Raw genomic sequence first — 25886 nt, forward strand, 5'->3', positions numbered from 1 at the left:
TTGAAGGCACATTTTTTATTAAAATTTTTAATGTTCCACTACAGACAAATTTGTAAAAAGCAAATAAGACCTTATGGTATTTATTTGCATCATAATAGGAAACATTTTTCGCTTGCTGCCATGCGTATGTTCAATTACTGAGAAACCTTTCAAAAATGGCTAAAAATATAATCGATTCCCACTTTCATCATGAACTAAGGCCCCGGAATCGCGTTCAACTATAAGATGCGCGCAGTGGCTTCATATTTCTTCCGTCGCATTGCTTCGCACTCTCAGTGCAGGCGTTATCTGCGTGGATGCTACTTCTGTGCTGAAGTGGAGCTGCCTCGTTCCTCGTACTCTCTCCTTGAGATCCACTGCGCTTGGAAGGAGGGCATCGCGGCGAGCATTGAGCCTCCGGCCCACGCTGCGTACCGCTTGTCCTGTGTGCTCACCACCTTCGCCTTCCCTACTCCTCGCGTCTGCGCACCCTCTGCCATCAGCTTCTGCATCCTCTCGGCGAATCCGCTCATAAGCGTCGTGCCACCGCACACGACGACGTTGCCGAGCAGCAGGCTGCGCAGCTTGGTGTCGCATTTGTCCAAGGATCGGAATGCCATCTCATGGATGCCAGGCGTGCTTTTTCCCAGGTCAGGAAAAGGCCGGAAGAGCATCTCGGGACAACGAATCGTCTCTTCGCCGATGGACAATTTCTGCGGAGAACATTCGAGCGTCAAAAAATGGCATAAAGAAACTTTTGATATAAACATCTAAATAATACTCTTGAAGACCAGTCGGCAACAAAGCATTAGTTAGCATCCACTAATCTGTCATAAGAATTATATATTATTAAAAATGTCGCATACACATTCTGGTGGTGCGAGTCCCATCAAGTGTAACATCGCTCCGTGTAATCCGAGACTATGGCATCTATACACTCAAATTATAAACTAAAATTTGCCAGCGATTAGTATATCCACTTCCAACTAAATACTTCGAGGCCGTTTTGCGAAATTAAAATTTTGTGCGTTTCAAGCGCATTTTATTTTTTTCGCATTATTGTAAGAAAACGTGCCTTGAATTATAATTCCATCTAATATCACCACCAAATTTTCATATAGCCATAATTTATGGCTTAATTTATTTATAAAAAATTGTCTAAAGGCCGTTTTACACGGGGCACGGAATTGCGCAGGTTAGAGCTGCATTAATTTCTAAAATGGCGTGGAACTGCGCGAATGCATGAACGAAATTAGAACGGGCTATTTTGCCGTCTCGTATCCACGCATTCTCGCATGTGTTCTAGCAATAGGGTAGTTTCCTTCATCAAAAAAAACGAAAGACATCGATTGCGATTCGTTACCCACCATTACTGTATTCATAATATACAAATTATTTCGTTTTAGAAATACCGGTTTAGACGAATGGCAATGGTCCATTTTTATCCTCATTTGAAAAGGGCCAGATTGGCGCCCATGCGATGCCACTCCACGTGACGTCACAGGGACCTAGTTTCTATACGAGAAGATAGGAGTTATACGTCGTCTGAGGTTACCAATGCATGCATGAGGCGCAGAGCTCAGGGAAACATGTCTTAATAATCACTTATTAAAACTGGCTAAGGTCGGAAAATTTTCTTCGTTTGATAAGGCATGCCTGCGTCGTATCAGCGCTCAACTCGCCTTAAGGTCATCTCACAGGGCGGCAGCGGGAACCAGAAACACGTCACACGGAGAGATTTCCCGGCATTCATACTTACGCGTCGCGTTTTCGCGCGCTTGAAATTTTTCACTTTTCATTCAATCGCGAAAAATAGATATCGTCATGTAAAAATCTAAGAGCGTGAAATACGTACTCCAGGAGTAATAATCTTTCGATTTAGGCAATAAAAAAATAATAGGAAACCACCCTATTCACCGCTTTACACGGCGCAATTTTGATTGCGCCTTCGCACGTACGTCAGATTGCGCAATTCCGTGTACCGTGTAAAACGGCCTTAAGACAATGAATGAATGAAAACTTCATTAGATACCTTTTCCTATTATCTTTATTTTTGAATGTTTAAACTATTCTTAACTAACTTTTCTCAAGTACTCCATCTCAGAATCGGCCCACGCTTTTATTTTATAATCTAAACACTTCTACTTTGCTATTGCAAAAATAAAATTAAAAGGCAACTTATATAAGGAGTAATTTATAAAATATTTAAACATTTACGCTCTCCCAGAGCTCCAAGGGATTTCTTACGGCTTGCGTTTAAACGACGTTCGTACCAGCCCACAAGGCCGCTGTACACGGTGAATGATCATGCGAAAGAAATCATTCGCCGTGTACGACAGAAATATTCGCGAATGAATCGTCATGTGCATGATCATTCATTGTCAGTGAAACTTAGAACATGTTCTATTTTACTCGCATGATCCTGTGAATGATCACGTGATCATTCACCGTGTACAGCGGCCTTAAGACGTGTTAACTGTTTAGTATGTGCTCAAAGGAAGATATGTCACTGATAATAGACTGGCTAGTTGTAAGTTGGAGAGGAAGTTGTAGTTGGCCTGGGATCGACCCAATCAACCAACAGTAATGATAGATAGTGATGTTTGGATTCACCTTGCCGTCGGGTAGCTCGTAAGGAGGGCCGAATTCCCGCAGTGACATCTCTTTCTCGAAGTCGAGGGCCACATGACACAGCTTTTCCTTGATGCGCCGAGCCATCGCTGCGTCCACTCCCACGTAACTCATGTCATGCAGGCGACCAAGCAGATACTCAGTCAGGTCGACTCCAGCGAACTCAACCCTCACTGTTGCTTCTTCTATGATTGTTCCTATGGACGAGCAATTGGCGATATTATGGTTTCGCTCCAAATAACCATGCTTGCTTCGGATCTTCGTAAATACTTTTAAATAGATATTTTTCAGTGCAACACGGAGAACATCATATTTATCAACTAAAATTTCTAATGGCGATATTCCCACCCCAGACATTGTAATATGCAACCTCCAAATACATATTTTCGTATTTTTCTCATCTTTCAATATTATGGGCGATACTTTTCGTAGATTTACAATCATTATTGACAGTAACCTTTTATTTTTCGTTGCGGTGAGAAAAATACATAATATTAGTCATTAGTACTAGCGTCAAGCAGTCAGTAGATAATTTTTATCATTGAGTTTGAGGAATAACTTCTTTATCACTAGAACATCTCTATATTTCTAGGACCGGCATAAATGGTAAATTAAGAAAGATATTTTGCTGGATGCTTAGGCATAGAAATCGATTTTCCTTGTAACAATAAAGGACTGAAATGAATGCTATGTGGAACGAGTATGCGCTTCCTTATCCTTTTTTTTCATTTTTTGCGGCTAGTGTCCAAATACACCACGCCGCACGGCCGTTGAGGCGGATTGCGGGGCAGAATGTCGTTAAAATAGATTTTAAAATAATCCTTATAATTTTCCGTTTTCGTCAGTGTTAAAATTTCCAATCCATATTGAAACAAGGAAGCAAAAGCCATCGTCATGCGCATTGCACTCTTTTTCATATATTTCATTACTTTTGAGCCCCCAAATTCAATTTAATGACAGGAAATGGCAGAAATCATGCGAATAAGATGTTTACAAATACATTAATTAATAATCCTGATTTTTTCTTCTTCGAGAGTATTGTGTTCAAAGCCGATGAAATCCCTAATCGAAACAAACAGCACGCAAACAATAACTATTGCCGGGATCAATGGGGCAGCCTGCGCCCAGGGAGGGAAGGGGGCGCACAGTGGGGCCAAATCCATAATATGTGGTCATAATTAGAAAAATAAAAGTTCGAGGTTTTGATTTTTCATATCATGGTTGGGAGGACACTTCTTTGAGCCTTTGAGAAATTAATTTGAAAAGCAATTAAGTAAGGACCTCTTCGTAAAAATCACGTGCAAAGTGACAGGTGCGCTGTTGATTTGCATAGACTCCCTCTCGCTTCGAAGTATTCCGATTTTCAAGACTGCTCGACAGCTACCCAATTAGCTAAATTTAAAAAATAGAATCGATGCAGCAATGTCAATAGATTTTAAATGCTTTTTTTACTTAAACATTAAGACAATATTAAAATTATTGTTAACATAAATATTAACCAGTAAATTACACATTTTTTGTTAAAAAAGAAAAATACGAACATCATTAAGTTATATAGCAGTGCCCTGCAGCGCTTTTGTATACATATATTATTGCAACCACAACTCTCGGCTATGAAAACAAACAAAAATTGACCGTTCCAACCCGCACCTTCGTGAGTTGTTGAAGAAATACGTAAGTAACCTCCAACCGTATGGACGCGGAAGCGCGCAGCTAATTGACACGTTACTTGCAGAAGGGAGCACTTACTTTATAATCAGCGTAAAAAATTAAGTTCTCTCCCAATAAATTGGCGCAGCAAAGACTCAAGACAAAGTATTTACAAAGTTTATGCTATAATATCTCGTCCAGTAAAGGATGATACGCCTAATGTGGTTTGAGCACGTTGCATGCACGGATTCGAGTTTTCGAATGCTGCTTGCAAGTGGCTTTCAGAATGGAAGTTAAAACCTGGCAGATCTGCAATACAAAATCTAAAGATTTGGTGGAGGAGCCTATGAAGAGGATACGGGAATGATTTAAAAGGTAGCTTAATGTAATACTTGACCGGCTAAAGCAGGAGTATGGTAGTAGTAATGACGGCAACACAGCTCGAGAACTCGGAAATTTCCGCCAGTATAACAGGCCTTAATTTGGGGCTTCTTCAGTGATTTCATACTGTTTTACAAGTTCTGTCTTCTGGCTATAGAATAAATATAGATATCTGCGAAGAGTATTCCATCTGAACAGCACGGCTATTGTTGAATTATATCCCTGGTACTGTGCCAACAATGATTACCCTTAATATTGTTGCACAAAAGGGATGTCATACAAAATTCATTGTTACCAATCGGACAAATGTCAGAGGAAGCACAGGAAGCGTACAACAAATTGTTGAGGAATTTCAGGGAAGATTTTACCCGAAAGTGCTCGAGGAAAAAAAAACTGTAGTGTACTTGTTCGTGAGAATGATGTTACATTCCGACTCCATTATTCTAAGTCAGACTGTGATGCGTTCCAAGGCATCGTAAGTTTTATGTTCCGAGGCCATAAATATTTTGTATGAATCCTACCTGACAGAATCAGTATCTTCACCGGAATCGGAAGATGATTCTTTGGATGGAACGGAGTCAGATTGAAATTAGTGTTTACGTTTCTAAGTCTGAGTGCGCGGCTCTGTTCATATTCAACTTAGAAAACCTACTATATGATGTGTTATGTGAATGTGTTTGTTTGCTTTTTATATTTTCATGTAAAGATTTTTAAGTCAAGTTTTAAGTTAATTTTTTAGTTTACATATAAGATTAAAAAAATAAGTGGGTTTATTCATATAATGCAGTTGTGCTTAGATCATTTTTGCGTTTGTCTAAGAGTGGTCGCGGGCCTGTTCATATTCTACGCAGATTGACTGGTACACAATAATGTTTTATGTAAATTTCTTGGCTGCCTTATTATGTTCCAGCATACATTTTTAAGCCATAAGTAAGTAGATACGTATTACGAGTGGGTTTAGATACATCTAACAATATCGAAAAGTAATTCGTTTAGAATGTTTGATAGTTAAAAATAGACATAAAACGATGCTATTATTTAAAATAATTCATAAAATTATTAATCGATTGCCTTAAAGCTTTGCATATGTATTTCAGGAAATAATAATTAAAAATCAGTTTCATATTCGTAAACTAATATCAAGAAAATATTCCCCCTTTTTACAGGAAATAATGAACAATTACTGTCCTATTTTAGCAAAAATTACAATTTTTTTCGGCAAAATATAATTTTTAATTATATTTCAATGTCATATTCGGAATTAGCGACCTCGAAAACTTATATTCCAAATTTCACACAGATTACATGATTTTTAATAATTATGACCATCTTTTAAGCATTTGGCCCCACTGTGGGGCGTCCGGATCCCCCCCTCGAAGAAGAAAAACACAATTACTTTGCTTCATAAAAGAATACAAAATATTGAAAAATCATGAATTTACAAAATATTTCTTTGACAAATGAAGTTTCTTTTGATATGAAAAGTGTTAAAATTAGTTTAAACCCCTCTACTTAGTAACCTGTTTTTCAAAAAATTTCGCCTTAACTTTTGACCGCCCCCCGGACGAAATTCCTGGCCGGGATCAGCCAATCAACCTCACCTGAGATCACGTGACTAAGGATTTTTCCATTTTAGTCTTTGTGGTATGTGCAGAAGCTGATCTTGTTCGTATTTACACATAGGTCATAACAGTTAAACCTTTCGGGGCATTTGACGTTTCGATTTTTCCCAGCAGAAGCAGATTTTCAGGGTATGACGTATTCGTTGTTATTTGGACCCATTTTACTAATGTTAGTTACCGTTGTGCACGGGCGTGGCGCTGGCGACGCCATGACCACATTCCACTACCAAACCACTCAGCTTGCCAGCGGCGTAGAGAGACAGCAGCGCATCACTGGTGACATATGCTGCCGGGACGCGAAACTTCTCGAACATCACCTATTGGAGTAAAGACACGTACCTTCATGAGGAGCTGCGAAAGATCGACGGAAATTGAATCGTGAAGGATGCCAACAGAAATGAGAGCAACGTGACGAAATGATTTTTGGCTCGGTCATGATGGTAGGGAAAATCAACGATGGGATTATTAAGATTCGGTGTTGGCGATATTTGTTTTCATTGCCGTCACGTGGTTTAAATGCTTATGTGATACCAAATAGATAGATTTCCAAATTCAAAATATGGTGCATAATAATGGATATATGTGTGTACATAAGTGATATTATTTTTAAGTATGGAAATCATTTGTACAATAAAATAAAGACAAACATATATTGGCAAACGGCACATATTGGCGCTTACAAAATAGCGTCAGCCTCTCTCACAACAGTCACTTGTTCATATCTGATGTGCTATCTGTAAAATTGAAGTCATTGTGCTGCTCCGAGTAAATATAGAGACACAGACCGGCCGCCATCTTTGAAGCTATATGGGCCGAACGCCGCCATGACAGAAAATGGTAAAACAAGAGGGGCTACTTGGCTCATGACTGTGATACGACGCAAAAAGATGTACCAGAGATGGGCAGCTGAAAGAGATACTAATTTTTCGTTCTTTGGGCAATACATCATATGAATATTATATTTATGCATAGTTAAAATAAGTAAAATTGAGCGCAGTACAATGACAATGAGAGCTGAAAAATAATCGAGAATCATCCTCTTTATTAATGAGAACGTGCCGCACTCAGCGCTTCCAACTCAACAAAATCAGAGATCTGAAATTTTTTTCTCATGGCTAAACTTAATGCTATATTTTTTTCTGCGCTTTCTCTCCTGGTATTTACAGCACACCGTCGTTACCATAACTCGCTACCCACCGAGCTGTATAGGCAGGCTTAAAATCGGTCAGGGAGTGGGTGTGTTAATAAAAAATGAGTTGTGAAGAATAAAACAGATATTTATTGGGGTAAATAGGTAAATCTTATGCTGAAATTTGCATCGGACACTTTTTATCCAGTGATTGCGAAGCCTTATTGTGAAAATTTTATGCAGTATCACTTTCACCAACAAAATAAAATGAGATGGCTCGTTTGCATCTATGTTAGTAAACAAATGTGGAGAATATTAAAATTTTTTTTCTATGATATACTCCATAAGACTCCATAAACTAAAGTTTTGGGCAGAACCACCACAGAAAGAAAGACAGTTGGTGGACAGGAAATACCCGATAAGCCCGTGAAATGATCCGCTCCGCGATGTCATAAAACGACCGTTTTCGCTGTAGAATCTTGAGGGTTGAGAATCGGAGAATTGAGGGTTGGAGGGTTGAGACGAATGTTAATGCTCAATTTTAACCTCATTTGAAAAAGGCCAGATTGGCGCCCATGCGATGCCACTCCACGTGACGTCACAAGGACCTAGTTTCTATACGAGTAGATAGGAGTTTTACATCGTCTGAGGATACCAATGCATGCATGAGGCACAGACCTCAGGGAAACATGTCTTAATAATCACCTATTAAAACTGGCTAAGGTCGGAAAGTTTTCCTCGTTTGATAAGGTATTAATTATCCTTATTTAAGCCAAACGGGAACCAGAACGACGCCACACGGGAGTTTTCCCGGCATTCATACTTACCCGTCGCGTTTTCGCGCGCTTGAAAATTTTCACTTTTCATTTTATCGCGAAAAATAGATATCGTCATTTAAAAATCTAAAAGCGTGAAATACGTACTCCAGGAGTAATAATCTTTCGATATAGGCAATTAAAAAAAATAGGAAACCACCCTATCGCTGCCAAAGATTTAAAATGTTGTTAACCGTTTTGCGTTGATTGCTGAGATTTTTGGATTACGTAATCATAAGCGGGTTATAATTCGTCTCACGGAAACAAATAAAACAGTATGTAATTACATTAGCAGACTAAAATGTGATATAGTGCACGTAGTTGCCTGCTAGTAAGTATGCGTTTGGGATGCATTGTGTTTCTGATGTACGGGTGATCTCAAATTTGGGATCTGATTCTATAGACTATCGATTTTCCTCTGTTACCTCCAGCATCTTCTCCTTGGTGCCGGCGAGTGGCGCTTCCGTGAGCAACACCCGGTGTTCCTCAGGCGCGGCGCTCAGCTCCCTCTCAAAGGCGTGGCGCCACACAGTTTCCATGGCGTCCCAGTCGACCACCACGCCCCGCCGCACCACGTCTCCATGCAACGGCTCCCCGGCGTACGCATTGTCGCTGTGTCCGCGCCCTGTTCAACGGATGCATTGTCTGTACATATCTATGCCTCCTTGAATGAACACGAGCATTTTCAGACACTTCTTGGCGGTGATGGCGAAGCCTTATCATGGGGCGGTGCAGGGTGATTGGGAGCCCTCGGCTGGCGCTCATGGTGAGGCCCTCCTTAACGGGGGTTTTGAGGGTCCGCCCCAGACAATTTTAGGTAATTGCAAATTTCGTAAGAAGAAATACAATAAAAAGTGAGAATTTCGTAGCTCATAAAAATCAATAATGTACTACGGTTCTATCACCTATTTAGTGAATTTGTTCCTTGAAAATGCACTGAAATCTAAAAAAAAAACTACAAAAAGCATCAGGTTCTCTTATATCTTCTTACACCTTTATTTAATTTATTTTTTAATATGATATTTTAACTTTTTTGTGTTGCAAATAAAGCAACTAATAAAAGCGTAGAGTTTTATAATTGCGAAAATCTTTGGTTCAAGTAAACGGATTCATTTTTATTATACCTCTAATGCACACTTGCCATTAGGCGTTGTGGGGGGCCCCTAAGCTCGGGGCCCTCGGCGGTTCCAGGCCAGGCCAGACCGCCTCTGAACCATATTGTGAAATATTTATGGAGCATCATGTTCACCAAATAATATGAGATGCGTCGTTTGATCTTTATCAGTAAAAAAATAGGGACAATTTTCAAAAGTATGTATCTATAAGAGCGTTAACACACAATGGACTCATCAATACGTGCAACAGAGTATATATATTTATTTTGGAATCAATGGCAAATAAAAAATTTTGGCATAACAGCTTTATGTTCTGAATTTGACAGCTTTGTATGATCTATTTTTATAGCAACACACGATTTAAATTGTATTTTGAACGCCATATTGTGACGAATATTCTTACTATACGCCTGCCGGGGGATTTTTTTTTCGCTTTTTTTACATTATCCTATTGAGTTTCAGTGGGTGGTAAACACTGATGCTATGAGGTACCTAATACCAACATGCGACATGGAAGTATTAAACAATGTGACTGAAAATAAACGCGAAAAAGCTGGGATTTAAGAATACAATGTTATCTCTGGCAGTTTTTCTCTCATTGCTAAAATAAATCGTAAAAATCTTGAAATAGATCGCTACTTTAGCGGCTAAATCAGCCTCCGTACGTTCAGCTGTATCCACATCTACCTAGAGTCCCTTCTGTGTTGTCTATCTCCTTTGCCACCGCTGTCGGGAATACTGCTCTGGGTTCTTCCTCGCCCGAGAAACCTGCCTTAAACCAGCCGCTCCCGGCGTCCAACACAATCGCCTGTCCTTCCATGGCTGAGTTAGTCGCTCAACTGATGACGACCTTTACGAAGGCGTGACTGACCGATAAGATAATACCTGACTTCTGCAGGAGGAATGGCATCGGATCGCAAATGGTGATCAATGACTTTATCTCTCGCAGATTACGACGCGAACTCGATTAAATTATTGATTACAATGGGGTTGTTTGCTCCGATCCGAAATCTCTCTTTATTCAAATAAATTAGTAGATGAACGAAAGGATAAGTTGCGGCGAATAAAATCTTTCCCTTTCAGTAATTCCCTCGTTAAATTTAAATTACAAGAATTGCCAGCCACCTTTCATGAGTTGCTGACCGGGATGCCGACTCACAAAAAATATTGTGGGGCCCAAACCGGGGATGTTGCCCCAGGAAATTTTATATGTAGTGAGTTTTAAGTTTTTTAAGCATTATAGAAGAGTCATATGATCAACATTAGAACCGTGATAACTCGAATCTCGATATCTGGACACTCCGGGGAAAATCGACAAGCCTGACACATTTTTTCCTCACACCCATAACGAATTATTGAGGGGGCTCGGGCCCCCTCAGGCCCCATGGAGTTGGCGCCTCTGGTTGCTGACCTCATCAAAGTTCAGCTTCATCTATCACTTTACATTTCGTGAAGTCCCCCTAAGTAAATGAAACAACATCTAACCACGTGAGGCAAATGCCGATATGGTGGCTGTTGCCTTGTATTTGCACAATCAATGTGCTTCCACAAAAAATGCGGCAATAAGCCCTCATAATGCGCGTTCAATACGTGCATTGGCGCTGCTTGGGTGGGAATGAATGGAAGTCTCTGGACGAGGAAGTCTTAGAATTTTGCGGTGAAAACCTCAAATTCGAATTCCTTAAGGCTGTAATCAGTATTCAGAAATACCTAATGTGTACAATTTTTTTCTGAAGTAACAGAAGCAGGCCTACTCCCATTTTGCATGGTCGGGTCACTTTGCACGCTATACCCTCCCGAAATTAGAACCGATAGCGGCCATGATTCCGCGATGCGATACGAAAATTTCGACCGGCCAAACTGATGAATTTGTTTTAAGAAATTTCATGCGCGTAAATCGTCTTTCTTCGATTGTCTTGTAATAGATAGCGCCCTCTCGAACGTATCCACATATAATTCGAATTGAAAATCCCGCTCGGGCAATGTTATAGCTCAGCGCGTTTACCACCAGGGAGCATCGTTATCAAATTCGTTAACAATTGACTAACGTAAATGACTGACAAATTTTGTTGAATGCTTGGTAATCATGGCCTCCGAGAGGTACAGTTTTTCGCTGACAACTTTCAGGTAATTTCATGATGTTATGCTAAAATTAATGCTTTTTTTAATAGTTCTGATGGCGGAGGAGACCATCTGTGTTGCTAGCTTGTGTTTTGCAATAGAAATCATTTATTTTGACGAATAATTTATGTTTTCAGCCCATCCGGCAAATTAGTTCAGATTGAATATGCTTTAGCTGCTGTTGCCGCAGGTGCACCTTCCGTTGGTATCAAAGGTGGGATTTACAAATTTCAATTTTTGTCATTTTTTTATTTGTGATAGCCGTATCAAACTAGTTTCCACCCTCATTTCATTCTGTTCTTTTCTCCCTAGCATCAAATGGCGTGGTACTGGCTACGGAAAATAAGCACAAATCAATTCTCTATGAGGAACATAGTGTTAGCAAAGTAGCAATGATCACAAATCACATTGGCATGGTGTACAGCGGTAAGTGTTTAATTATCATCCTGTAATTGTGCAATTACCCTTTGATTTTTGCTTAAGTATCATAGAATGGTGTACAAAATTGTTCATATAAACCTGGAATGCGTGGTGGATTGATGGTACTGGTTTTAACTCCAATTGATGGGTATTACTTAAGTGGCCTTTGAGCTCCTTTCACTTACTGTCTATAGCCACGAGAGAAAGGGATACGCTTCGTGAATTATTGATGCATTCACGAATTTCTACAGTGGGTACGAGTGGGATTAAAAGTATGACTTCTCCAGTAGTATTTTGATTATTCATCCTTACAGAGGATAAAGTTCTAACGGATAATTAATTTGTGACAATTTTTTTAAATTTCTACATCGTTTAAGAGTTTTGGGCATCTTCACACCCTATTTATTGATGAAAGAGTTGATTTGAATTGGTAAGGGTTTGAAAGAGTGAATAGAGGAGGGTGGGAGAGGGAGTTTTGGGGAATGAGTCAAAAAGTTATAGTTAGATGGTTGATCGATTGACAGATTCAATCAGTCTCTTTGTTTATAAAAAAAATATAATGGACAGTCTCTGTTAAGGTTGAATCATTGGGTGGGTAATTAGGTGTATTGTATTATGTTTTAATGGATAGTAATTGACGTAATTATGAGCTCCACAATTTTATATAATCATAGGGGAGCTCATTGATAGTTATCCATTGGCATAAGTCGTTGATGGTGGCTTTATTTCAAAGCCAGCATATTTGCTTTCTGTACTTTATGTATTGTTCATTTCCAGTGGTTTAATAGTGTGAAAACTCCTTTCATTCATTTTTATATCCCGATTATTTTTGTTAGTGCTATCTTTGAGGCCAAGCTACGTTTACATCCAGTTCATTTCACTATTTAGCTACTTCAATTTTTCCTCTTTCTTGAATTAAACTTCATCTATCAATTTCCAGCTATGCACTTTCCCTTTCATTCTATGTTTAAATCCTATTCCCTTCCTACCCCTTTCCTGCTTATGTAACTCTAATCCTTTGAGCACAACTTCCTCACTTAGTCCTCTAAACCATCTGTTTCCATGTGCGAAAATTTGTCAGAGAAAAATTCATTCCCCTAGACCAGGATGGGATCACCTTTTGGGTGACTCTGTAAAGTTTTCACTGTGGCTAGTCCAGTAAACTTAAAACACATATGTATCCTCACTAAATGCTCAGAACTTCATTATTGCTCTTCTTCTCGGACCACTTATCCTTCTGTACTCTCATTCTCACCAATATTTTGAGTGTCTCCAGTGTTGTCTCTTCCTCTTTTCTCAGTGTACTTGTCTCTGCACCAAGTGTTACACTCCAGTTCACACTCATTCTTTTTAAATCTTATGTAAAGGTCAGCTCTTTCCTAACCATGAAGGCTTACGCACTAGTAGCTCTCATGTATAGTTTAAAAAAAAAACCCTCCTTGCAGCCTTCTCAAAATTCTTCAAAAGCTCACTCTGCATCCTAGTCCTTGGCTTCCCTAGCCTTCATATCCCTAAGGCACCTCATGATTTCCACATCTAGGATCCCCAGTCTCATCATCATCACTCATTGCATTTCATAATGTTGTATATCTCTGTCATGTTCCTGCTGCTGGTTTTGCTGACATTGCAGTCAGCATCTTCAGGTCGAAGGAAACCGTTGTCACTAAAACACAACGAACACGGTGAAAACCCGAATAGAATGGAAAGATCATCTAATCAACGCCGCAAAAATCTTCGAACCTATATCCTACACATATTCGTTCCCCATATTTTGAACCTTTTCCTGTTAATATCCGTTCACCCGAAACTTAAATTTTTCATTATTGTTTGTCCTCTTTATGATCCTGATAGTGGCTTTATTTTGGTGTGCATTCCATATACCTCTCCCCTTCTGAAACCTTTTCCATTTCTTCATGCCTTAAATTCTGTTGTAAGCAGTGCACCTTTTTTCTGGAAATATTGGTTGTAAAAGGGGGGTGCGTGGCTTACAATCACAATAGAAACCTCCAGGCCGCAAACCATTTTTCCTCAGATTCCTATCGTTTGTTTCCTATTTCTCAAGTTTTGATTTAGTGAACTTATCAATGTGAATTATTAAGTGTGGTAGCAAATTGGTGGAATATTTTGATCTTATTGGAAATAATCGTCATTGTTTATCAATGTCTGAGTATACTACAGTACTTGCGGAAAACCTGTGTCGGAAACATCACACAATAAACTACTTTGCATATAATGATTGTACATAAGTAATACACTGTAGGACTGATGTGTTTTCAAATCTGTGTCTTCATTCTATCCTGAAAGCTGAGGCGAGGGGCTGTGGCTCCTGAAGATTTTTCAAAATCGCATTAAAGTTTGTTATGGTATCATGAACCTGTAGCAATGCTTAGCACATAATTGGTCGCCTCTTTTGCATACATTTGTTTAATTCTTTGATAAAAATAATATTTCCTCACGAGCCTGATGAAAAATAGGGGTTTGCAGAATATGCAAGTAAATGCAATATTATCTTTCTTCTGTATTCATTTCTCCTTCATCAAATAAATCGAAATCCATTTTTTTTACAGCATGTGCCCGACCATTAATGTGCTAATTATGTGAAATTGACATGAATTGAGAAATTCTGCTTTTCTGGGTAATCAAAGGTCAAATTTAACCACATTTGAAAAAGCTCAGGATGGTGACTATTATAGCTGTTTATGTTTGATCTTGAAAGGTTCATATTGCCGGCCTCGGTGGCGGAGGGGTAAAGTCCTCGCCTGCCAAACCGTAGGTCGTGGGTTCGAATCCCGCCTGGGTAGGTGATCCCTATCCAGGGCATGGGTGTTTGTGTTGGACTTTGTTAATATTGGAAACCCTCCTTGTAAAAGGCCGTTATGTGCTGTTTACGGGGGATGTGATAAATAAATAAATATTGTGCATTGTGAGGGATTGGTGGTTTTCATCAACTGAACATTTCATAGTCACTGTACTCTGAGAAACTTGTGGCAATGATCACTAGGAGTGAAAACATTCCTTTGACACAAACTGTTGTATTTTTCACTGTAAAACCTTGTATGCGACCATCACAATGTACTGCTTGGGTAGCCTGGAGAATACATTTTATCATAGTTTGTGCACTAGTATTGCAGTAGCAAAAGGTCACTTGAAACTGGTTCATTTGAGTGTGTTTAATTGTCTCTCACTTTCTTGATTATTGCATTTTTAATAGCATCGATTTAATTCTGATCCATTTCATATTAAATTTCGTTTATCTACTAAACTTTGCATTCCTGTTGAGAATATTCAGTTTTTGCACTAAAATGGTTATGAACTGAATACCAACCCTAGTATTGTTTGTAGAATGAAAAGGTTTTCAGGGAGAGGGATGATGAGTTCAGAAGCTGGCTTATATTTCCTTTTCTTTTGGGCAAATTATGTTCAATTGTTTCCATAACCCAGATTATATATGAGTGGTAATGACAGAATGAAGAAATAATGTATATTTATGTTGCATTTAAAGATCCAATGTTGAAGTTGTTCCTTGAGCAAATTCACTTTTCCTTCCTCTCACATTGTAAGGTGCTCGGCTAGTAATTGCTACAATTATAATGGGCAATTGTTATAATGGTTGTTGGTTTGATGTTTAGGCATGGGTCCTGACTACAGGCTTCTTGTGAAGAGGGCGAGAAAGATGGCACAGCAGTATTATTTGGTGTACCAGGAGCCCATACCAACTGCACAGCTTGTGCAAAGAGTCGCCACAGTGATGCAGGAATATACGCAATCAGGGTGAGTGACTTGTCTGGGTGTTAAGAGGTATTAGTCATTTTATAAAAATAGAATGTGGATGATATTAATGAATTATTTGACATTGTTTGTCCTTAAAATACTCAAATTTGTAGAGGAAATATTGTTAGCTTGGAACTTAGGAATTAATTTTGTATCTTGAAGACTTGATGCTCTTGCAGATGACTCAGTCTAGGTTTGCAGCTTCTTCTGAAAGTATGGTTGTTCATAAAAGTTAATGTAAAAGCTTAATGGTGTGGGAGATACATCACTAGATATTTGGTGGATTATTAATTGATGTTGGAAAATGTGGTCATGTGCCTGGAATGAGAGGATAATATGTTGGATACCTTGTAAAATTATGGCAGGCTAGTTTTTGTCTAGTTAGAATTCATAGAGCTATATTAAATTCAGTGAAGACGGCTTATCACTCATATTATAATCATTTAAAGTGAACTAAGTGTGGTACCAAATTGAATTTCAAAGCCATTCGATAAATCTATTGCAGTATTTAGGAGGGCAGTATTTTTTTCAAGCTCCAAAGGGCCATGAACAAAAGATGGAATGATTAATTAAAAATTATTTTATGGCTTAGTATTGACTTGTGTCCTTTCAACATAATAGCCTTGGCGATTTAGGAATTGGTCAAGGCTGTGGACAAGCTTTATTATACCTTCTTCATAGGATGTTGCCAACAATGACTTCCAATGAATTTTTCCTAACTCCTGAAGCTCATTGCCTGTTGAAAATGTGTCCCTAGTAGCCACATCTTATTATAAGCATAAAGATGGAAATCACATGGCATAAGGTTGGCATTGTGAGGCAGGTGATTGAAAATTTCCCATCAAAATTGCTCAAGGAGCAGTTGGGCAGAATCAGCACTGAGATGATGGGCATTGTCATGGATCAGAACACTTCCAGAAGTCAGCATGTCTCTTCTTTTGTTTTGAATGGGAATGGGCATAATGTTTCACAGCAAGCAACTGCATTAGCGTTGTCACCAGTGAAATGAAACCCATTAGCAATGCACCTTTTTGAAAAAAAAAAACATGGTAGCATAACCTATTCGATTATTGGAAGTATTGCCTGAATTTTCTTTGTTTGACTGGTGATTTTTGGTGCATCTATGGTTGCAATTTTTGCTATGATTTTTAAGTGCTGCCTTTAATCTGTCTCATCCGTAGCCACATTGCATAAAAAAGTTCTCTTTCATCGACATAAAGGTCAATTGTCAATTCTGAAGCCATTCGGCGAGTTTTTTGGCTATTGCTCCGCAGTGCACACTTGCCGGGAGAATCAAGTTGATGCATTTTACTTGATGAGATTGCCACAAATCTTAAACTTACGACTTACGATCAGAAATGACTTGAGCATGTGGCACGGAGGATGCACAGGTACCCTATCTGCGCAGTACCGGCCTGTCACTTGTACACCCATGTCTCGTAAAGCGCAAGGGATGTGTTCCTTGGGCTCTTTGCGCTATACGAATTTGCGTTATACGAGAGCGTTTTAACATAGGGAAGATAGGGATGCGTTCCTGGTAGCATAGGTCTTTGGTATTGAATTTCCACTAAAACATCTATATTCCCATAAAAAGCCTTAGAAAACATTATTTCTATAAATATTTATAGTTTAAAACATCTTTAAAGATAGTATTCACGCATTCAAAGACTTTTATTCACGTTAAAAAAAATTCTTACGTGCTTTCGAAATTCCATCCTGTCGTGCGGGTGGGCTAACATCTGCTATCTCAGGGGATCGTAATGCGTTGCCGGCAGTTGACGATTTTTCAAACTATGTAGTCTAAAAACAACTGTTGTGTCACCCAGGCCCTTTTGTAGCTCATCGAAATGACAGGAAAATGCTACTTTAAATGCCATTTCATAGCTAGCGAAGTTTATGAATGATAAATCATTTTAATTTGAAGTCCTCCGAGTCATTAGCAGCTACGTGAAACAGTCTTTAAATGCCTTGAAACCTGACCCAGGTTTTCCTTCCCTGAAAATGAATGAACGAAAATGCATTCTTTTCCAAAAGAATATCGTCTCGTCAACACTAGATCTAGTTGAGGGGGATAGGAGCCACTTTCAATAACAGCTTGGAGTTCATCAGAAAATGTTGTGGTGGCTGGGCTATCAACACTTGCAGATTCACCTGATATCGCCGCACTGAAAATACCTGCTTGCCGTTTAAATTCTGGAACCAACCGCTTTCACTAAATGTCTCGGAGCGATTACCACTCTCGTCTTTTTGTACTGATTCACCATGAACTTTCCGTATGTGTAGACCGCTTGGTTGAAGTTGGTGCGGCTGAGGTCACTGATATTTTAGCTTCGTCTTTATTCAGAATAAGGCATCGTGAGTTTAAACTTCTGCGCAATATCGCTTTGACGCTCTCCATTTTCAAAGCAATTGACCTCTCTCAAGTCCTCTTCTAGGTTTATGGTTTTTCTTGATAAATTCTTGATTTTTCTACACGCATTCCTATTTTTTGCCATATTCTCTTGGTTTTTACTCTGTATGGCTCTATCTAAATCACCTTCTGCTGAACTGTATTCCTGAGACGCAGAAGGCCTATGACTGCGGGGAGGGAACGAAGCCATTGTGTTTGAGACTCTATAGCGGACCCTTTTATGTGTTGATGCTATTCATGCGCAACTCGGCCACCGCTCCATTTCTCCCCCGTGAATACCGATGACCTTGAAGGCTTTAGCGTAGACCCTCTACCTGGAAGTCAATCGCCCGGTAACCTACGACGGCAAAAATACGTCTCAAACCATATTGCTGAAAAAAAACTCATTTCCACTAGCCCCACACTTAATTAACGATCTAAATTATTTATTATCTTTCTGTTAAGGAGACGAGATAAATCTTCGGTAGGCCGGCTATCTGGACCCAGTGACGAGTAATACTTTTGGCAATTGCACAGCAATGAATTTCGATTAATATATAAACAAAAAAGAAGATTTGAGGCAAGAAATAATATTAATATGCGTAAATTGATAGAAATTACGTGTGTACTTAGCGCAAGTTCACGTTTTATCACGAGAGCGTTTAAAATTTTTGATTAGGCTACACTGCGTTGCAATGTTTCCCCGAGGAACGAATTTGCGCTATATCGAAATTGCGCTATGCGAGACATGGGTGTATGTTGTTTTTGCTGAGCTAGGGGAGGTTGAAAAAAAATTGCCCTTGTAATTTCCCTTTTTTTTATTGGTAATGGTAACCGTATTTTTGGTTGTATAAATTGTAATTATAGCTATTAAATAAATACTCATTTCCAAATCCTATGAAGTTCTAAAACGGATGTAGCTCACAATACCAAAATGAACTTCTTTTACATTTTCCTATCACTATTTATTTTCACCTGAGGTTCATTGATTATAAACTTTCAAGACTGGTTCGAATACATGCATTCCACTGCTAAATGGTCTGAAGTTAGGGTTTTGAAGGAAAATCCATACAACAGAAATTCTACCATGGCAATTTTTTGTAGCCGTAGTACCACCACAAATATAATTCTTCTGAGAAGTGGCCTTATTCCATTGTTGCATGAATCTCCAGCACTTCAAATTCTGGGAAAAACCCATTAGCAGGTATTTTCAGCTGCTGTGGGCATGAAGCCTAAACATATTAGCGTATGACTGTGAACGAAGGCTATGGGGTGCCACACAAGGGCTTCAAAATGAAGATAATCCGTTCTGACCCTAGTTTTCGGAAACCAACCAGTCCTCTTTCGAGGTCATTTTTTTATTCAATAGAGTTTTGGGTTACCACAAAAACTTTTAATGAGCTTTCTGGGCCTTCGGAAGATGAGCTACAGCTAAACCATTGCTGGTGTCAGTCCATTGAAATCTATGGAGCAAATCTCATCTTTAGTGGTCTTGTGTTATTCTCTGGTGTTTGCTTGTTTAAGAAATTTTCTGCATAGCTTAGGAAACACGTTATTAGCATTTACCAATGCATTTGCAGGGAGATAGTGAAGGCAACTCACCCTGATACTCTTGAGTGACAATTCCGTTGTAGATTTTGAAGGACTGTGTTTAGATGAAGTGCTGAGTAATAAGCACTATAAAATCCTTGGAATCAATTTACACACCCTCTGTTGAGGTTTAATATTCCCCTTGTTGATGAATCAAGTGATATAATGTGTGACGAAGACTGAAAACTAGAGCTGTGTGTATCAGAAAATATCTGCAAGATATCTTCCCTGAACAATAATGCTGCTTTCATTAAAATCCGAACCACCTAAATCAGAGAGACATGTGGCGGAATTGACTTGATAAAATATTATGCTAGAGTACAATTTTTCTTATCTTAACCGTGTAACTTTTAGCTAGCCTTATCATTAGAATTGACTCTTGTGCGGTTAATTCTTTTTCCGGTGCCGAAATTCAGCTGGTACAGTAGATTCCGGTTAATGGGTCCACCGGTTACTTGGGGCAGCCGCTTAATTGGGGCAAATCTTGAAGAACCGAATCCAATTGAAGAATATCCCAGAGTTTTCTCCGCTTAATTGGGACAGCATGCCGCTTTATTGGGCCATGAGTCGGCGACATTGACTCTATGCTCGCGACGAAATTAAAATTTTTTCGTATCAGAATACTGTTTTTTATATTCTCCTTCTTTAATTTAGTCGTATTTTTCTCAAGTGTACCTATTCTTGCCTTAATCTTAAAACTCTTGTTCTTATATCATCCGTGTGAGGAATCGGATTCCGTTCCCCGACCATGAAACCTCATTCAACGTAGTGATGTGTTCAAGAGGAGAGGACTCCTGTGGCAGGCTATAGGTAATAGAATGAGCCCGGGATAGTTAGAAAGAACTAATGACACCCGTGGTGAGGGTGTAAGAGCGAGTACGGGCCAATTTCTAGGAATTACTGGCTGTTTTTGAATATAGGAGACGGTACGAGGCGAACAATTTCGCTTACAAAGAGCTTTTTGTTTGCAGCATCTTGAACAAAATTCAACTTACTCATGAAATCTATCCTTTTAATTCCTTTTCCTCTATACAACTGAGTAGTCACTATTGGAAAATTACGTTTCTTCGTTCCTTTCTCTTTTTCCCATCACTCTCCCAGTAGTCTATGCATCCACAAAAGATACTTTTCTCTTCACTTGTACCTAGTCATCTGTGAACTAACAGTCTAAAACCAGTTTAAATGGTGCGCATATTTGGTGGGATTTATCTCGTGCTCTACGATCTAAGTGAACCTAGGATAAGTGATATTTTTTTAGTTCTGAGATTCAGTGACGCTCCATTTCTTGAACAATATGCCACGTTAAGACCTTTTACTCGCTGAAATTTGCAATAGGTACGCGGCAGAAATAAAGATTATCCTCAATCCAGTCATCTCCATTTGGCTGAGATTACCGGGAGGCCAAAATTGACGATAGCTCAGTTATTGAAGCAACAGGTTAAACTAAGAGAGGAATGGAGTCAAAAAGGAAAGCAAGCATCGTCTATGAAACGCAAGCGTCAACGTAAGGATCCAGATGTTGAGGACGCTTTTGATCAATGGTATTCCATTGTAAGCAATCGAGGGATTTGTGTAAGCGGTCCAATATTAAATAAGAAGTCGGAGGAACTAGCTTTGAAACTTGGTCATGACCATTTTAAGGCAACAGATGGTTGGCATCTCGATGGAAGACCAAAAACGAAATAAAATTCAAGAGAGCTAACGGAGAAAAAAGTGCTAATGTCGTGAGTGCAGAGGAGTGGAAATTGAACAAACTGCCCAAGTTACTCCTGAATTTTTGTGCTGATGGCATTTACAATGCCAATGAAACGGGGCTGTAATACCGAGCAACACCAAATGGCTCTTCTTATTACAGTCATGTAGGACCAAAGGGCTTCAAAAAATCGATGAATCGCGTCACTGTTTAGTATTGTTTAAATGTTTCGGGAACTGACAAAAAACTCTTCTGGCAATTCTGGAAAGTGCTAAGCCTCAATGCTTTAAAGGGTTAAGAATAAGCAGTTTACCATCAGAGTGCCAAGCCAATAGCAAGGTAGCGATGACAGTGAGTCTCTTTACGCAATGATTGACCAGTGGGGATATAGAATTAGCATGGAAATCAAGAAAGGTTCCTCTTGTACTTGAAAACTGTACGGCACATGCTAATTGCCAAAATGTGTGTTAAAAAATTATCAGTTGGAATTTCTGCTTGGAAACATAACGTCCTTAGAGCAACCAATGGATATGGGGATCATAAAAAATTTGAGAACACTTTACCGTGGGAAATAAGTAGATAATATTCTAGAATCTATAGAATATAACCTTCTGATATCATCATCCACCGCCAACGCGCTAAGCTCAAAGGTGAACATTCAGCAAGCAATATTGTTTCTGGCTAAAAGATGGCCCGATGTCAAATGTCAAAAAATTCAACATTGTTTTTTCATTGCGATTTCTAAAGTTTCAGTGCAGTGTACAACATTACAGCAGAATCTGAAAATGTATTCAACTCAAAACTGTGCCACATAACAAGCCATGAAGAGCTCGATTATATTCACTGCAATTTGGACCAATGAAAACTGTGAACTTGATATTGCTGAAACCATATTACACAGGCAACATTGAAGCTGAAGGTGAGGATGGTGATGGAGATGAAATCGCACCTGAACGTAGCTAAGTGATAACTCTGGATGCAAGAAGGTTCATTGAGGGTTTGCGACTCTTCTTCATGTGAAAGGCAATGAAGATAGCCCAAGGTCGTCATTGGATTTCTGTGCCGACTTGGGTCGTACGACGAGGATGACGAGAATGCTGCAGAGAACATTAGAAAAATTCCTTGAGCGAGGAGATACGATTTGAAATGAAAGTACTTGCATGTTTAGGAATTTATGGAATCACATATTATTAACTAATTAACCGTGAATTTGTCTTAAATAGAAGTTAATAAATGACTTTCATCCAGCATCGCCTGAGACTGTGAAAAATATTTTCAACTAAGATTACTATCATTCTTAAAAATGTTAATAAATTAACTAATCTCGCTGATTTATTAAACAAATTAATAGTTTAATAAACATTGTTTGCATTATAACCATTCTTTAGTCTTCTTTCTATCATTTCAAAGTTTGTTTATGAACATGTATGGGATAGTTCGCTTAATTGGGGCAGCCGCTTAATTGGGGCAAAGTGTGCCTGTCCCGATGTGTCCCAATTAACCGGAATCTACTGTATTATCAAATTTTTTGATAGGTCGGTGAAGAAGTTTTGAGGTTTGTTTTAATTAGTTTGCGTAATTATTGAGGCGTGCCAATGGGGATAACCTTCGTAACCCCCAACGATGAATATTGCAATTACGGTAACTTTAGACTCGATATCTATTGTAGTTACTCGTCCACAGAATTTCTGTGTTAACGGTTGGCTTTCGGCAATTCTTTTGCATTGCCACTTTTGAAGGTTTGTACCCGGCATGCACTGAGTCAAGAACCGGTAAACAGGATTGGTCGCTGACTGCCAATCAGAGTTCCTCTACCATGGGCAAGTGGGCTCGGCGAAACTCTTTAGTGCACAGAGACTCTGAGAGCACTATAGCAGTCCATATTGTTCTAAAGTGGCCCTTGGGAATCCCAGGTGGAAGCCCTGATGTGCACCATGGGGATGAATGGGGTTCCTTTATAAATTCTTGTGCTCTTAAAGATTTATATCTGTTTTAGACAGAGAAATAGTGTTTTCTAAGCAATTTTTGATATAGCAGAGAGATGTTGATTGACTAGTAACTTTCCAAGATTAGCATCTTAGGAGCATGAATTAATTCCCTAAATGACTTAATTTCAGCCTAATCTGTCCTATTCATTTATGCACTCTACTAAGGGAAAAAAGAATGGTGGCAGAGTTTGTGCTGCTATTATCATTGTAAAAAAATCAGTATTGTTTCTGATGGCATGTTTTCTTTTAGGGTGAATCCAAGGTGAGAGAAGTTCAAACACATCTCTATTTTGTATTTTCAAGTGGAGGTGAAACTCTGGTACCTTGAGTGCGAGTATAATATGCAGTGATTACCAGAATGGTGGCATGTTTGATATTCATCATTGAATGCCCTTGAAATGATCCATTTAAATCCAGCCAATATTTCTTCCCATGTTTCCACATTCTTTTGTCTTGGAGAAATTGATGGAAATTAATATTTTCCACACATTTCAAGGAAGTGAACATAACTTAATGATTATGTCAAACCGCAGGTACATATTTTGTATGAGCTGGTGTGGAAAAAAAGGTGATGACAAAGTGGGATGTTTGGATTTCAGATGTTGTGAATTGGTCCTACATATAACATGCCTTGAGAAATGAAACTGATTTTAGTCGTTTGTTTGTTTGTCAGTTTTTGTTTGTTGAAACTATTATCCTCAATAGTCCATTTATGATGTTATGCTGTGCTTCGGAGAGTTGGGATGACTGTACCTTGCTGGAAATTGGAGATTGTGTAAGCTAATGATGCATTCTATATGACTTGCAGGGGTGTACGTCCATTTGGAGTGTCACTGTTGATTTGCGGCTGGGACTATGGCCGTCCTTACCTCTTCCAGTGTGACCCCTCAGGAGCCTACTTCGCATGGAAAGCGACCGCAATGGGCAAGAACTTCATCAATGGAAAGACATTCCTGGAAAAGAGGTGAGTTCTGTGAGCAAGGTTCCTTTTGACTTGGATTGGTCTCCTCGTATGGGACCAATGGTTGGCAATTGCCAGTTAATCAGGACTGCTATAATTTTTGGTGCCAGCTAGCTACTATCATACTGTATAGTTTGCTGAATTCATTGTTATCTATTTTTACAGTTCATTTCAAAAGATCTCAAAAAGATTTCAAAACTTCAATCGTCTATTGTTACAATACGAATATCTGACATTTTTTTCTCAATATGTATTCAAAGGAAGTATTATAAGTATGTGGAATTAGAGTGAGTATTGATTGGAGAGTGTAAACTTTTGTAAAGTTAGTCGATAGCAGGCATCAAATTGAAATATGATGCAAAAGTGGTAGAGTGTAAAATAGTAGTCATCATCAATAATTTATTTGAAGAACGTTGCTCTCATTTATCAGGGATATTATAAGCCCCATTTATGAAAGTATTTTCACCTGCTTACCAACCCTATTCCTAAAAAGGTGTTGGCATTTTCTTGGACATCATTTGCTTCACTCCTGATAAGACAATAATTTACCATGGTGAGGGTTTATTTGGGCACTGTGAGAAATCATTTTATCGAGTTCCCATTGTAGATTGAGAATTCAATTATCCTGGTTTTTGATGGTTTTATGCTCAATTTACCTTTGTGACTATATACAAAATAATGTTAAGTGCACCTGCAGGTGCTCAAACAAGGCTCATTTTGGGTGGTTTACTGTTTGTCCTGAAGAAGGTAAAATAGTTTTTGTGCATACCTGATGCCCCCTTCTTTCCGCAGGTACAATGAAGATCTGGAGCTAGATGATGCGGTGCACACTGCCATTCTTACTCTTAAGGAAGGCTTTGAGGGGCAGATGACCGCAGACAACATTGAAGTTGGGATCTGTGATGAGAAGGGCTTTCGGAAACTGAGTCCCTCCAACATTAAGGACTACCTGGCCAACATTCCTTGAATCCATGTCCTCACACTATCCACCCTGTCGCTTGAAGGATTTTGATGCATTAAAAGAGTTGTGGTTTATATCTCAGCAGTTGGTGGTGCATGAACATAAGTGTAATTTCTGTTTTGCATTTTTTAACATCGAGTGATATTAAAAGTTGGTTCTAAAAATTACTCAAGTCTTCCGAGTGGAATTTTTAAGTGTGGTATTAAGTTCCTTGTCCATTTCATGTTTGCATCATATATTGTGAGGTTGAAAATATCAATCTTCCTGAATTTTGAAAACCCAGATTCGCAATTCTTTCCTAGATTTCCTTGCCAATTTTAATTTATAGCACCTTTTACTATCATTCTCTGTATTTTCTTGAAGAAGCGAAATAACTCTTAACAGATATTATGGACATTTAAACCTATGACATATGGGAAGTGCTGGTTCATAAACCTGTTGAATCGAGGTAAACGTCACATACATACTGTTGCATCCCACCCGTGGCTGGCCCGGATATTTAGATTGAACCGGGGGAAGATGTCTCACAAAACAAAAAAATATCAAAATCTGCAATGATCCCTCTCGCAGAAGATCTATGGGACAAACCTATGTCACTCCCATCGTACAATTGACAATAAATGAAAATATTCCCTTTCCTAAGAGATAATTGCGGGTGGGAGGTCTCCAA

At 39.0% G+C, this 25886-nt stretch overlaps 2 protein-coding genes across 2 annotated transcripts; one reads left to right on the top strand and one right to left on the bottom strand.

The window, feature by feature from the left end:
• On the bottom strand, window positions 1-10161 carry LOC124163585 (actin-like). The gene is made up of 5 exons (XM_046540578.1): window positions 10010-10161; window positions 8633-8832; window positions 6442-6580; window positions 2593-2807; window positions 1-692 (listed from the first exon to the last, which is right to left on the bottom strand). The coding sequence occupies exons 1-5, from the start codon at window positions 10140-10142 to the stop codon at window positions 300-302; spliced, it is 1080 nt and encodes a 359-aa protein (XP_046396534.1). The 5' UTR covers window positions 10143-10161; the 3' UTR covers window positions 1-299.
• A 1198-nt stretch (window positions 10162-11359) lies between these two features.
• Window positions 11360-25383, top strand: LOC124163826 (proteasome subunit alpha type-2). The gene is made up of 6 exons (XM_046540926.1): window positions 11360-11449; window positions 11581-11657; window positions 11756-11869; window positions 15493-15634; window positions 24103-24258; window positions 25048-25383. The coding sequence occupies exons 1-6, from the start codon at window positions 11409-11411 to the stop codon at window positions 25220-25222; spliced, it is 705 nt and encodes a 234-aa protein (XP_046396882.1). The 5' UTR covers window positions 11360-11408; the 3' UTR covers window positions 25223-25383.
• Window positions 25384-25886: the final 503 nt, after the last annotated feature.

This window comes from Ischnura elegans, chromosome 8 (genome assembly GCF_921293095.1).
Source record: "Ischnura elegans chromosome 8, ioIscEleg1.1, whole genome shotgun sequence".
NCBI lineage: Eukaryota > Metazoa > Arthropoda > Insecta > Odonata > Coenagrionidae > Ischnura > Ischnura elegans.

What these genes read in the sequence shown, in the direction of transcription:
- LOC124163585 (XM_046540578.1), bottom strand. Translation starts at nt 10,142, where the DNA reads ATGGAAGGACAGGCGATTGTGTTGGACGCCGGGAGCGGCTGGTTTAAG. An exon ending in CCAAGGAGAAGATGCTGGAG is followed by an intron (nt 6,581 to 8,632) that starts GTAACAGAGGAA and finishes TTACTCCAATAG; the next exon opens with GTGATGTTCGAGAAGTTTCG. An exon ending in CGCCACGCCCGTGCACAACG is followed by an intron (nt 2,808 to 6,441) that starts GTAACTAACATT and finishes GCTCGTCCATAG; the next exon opens with GAACAATCATAGAAGAAGCA.
- LOC124163826 (XM_046540926.1), top strand. Translation starts at nt 11,409, where the DNA reads ATGGCCTCCGAGAGGTACAGTTTTTCGCTGACAACTTTCAG. An exon ending in ACCTTCCGTTGGTATCAAAG is followed by an intron (nt 11,658 to 11,755) that starts GTGGGATTTACA and finishes TTTTCTCCCTAG; the next exon opens with CATCAAATGGCGTGGTACTG. An exon ending in CATTGGCATGGTGTACAGCG is followed by an intron (nt 11,870 to 15,492) that starts GTAAGTGTTTAA and finishes TTTGATGTTTAG; the next exon opens with GCATGGGTCCTGACTACAGG.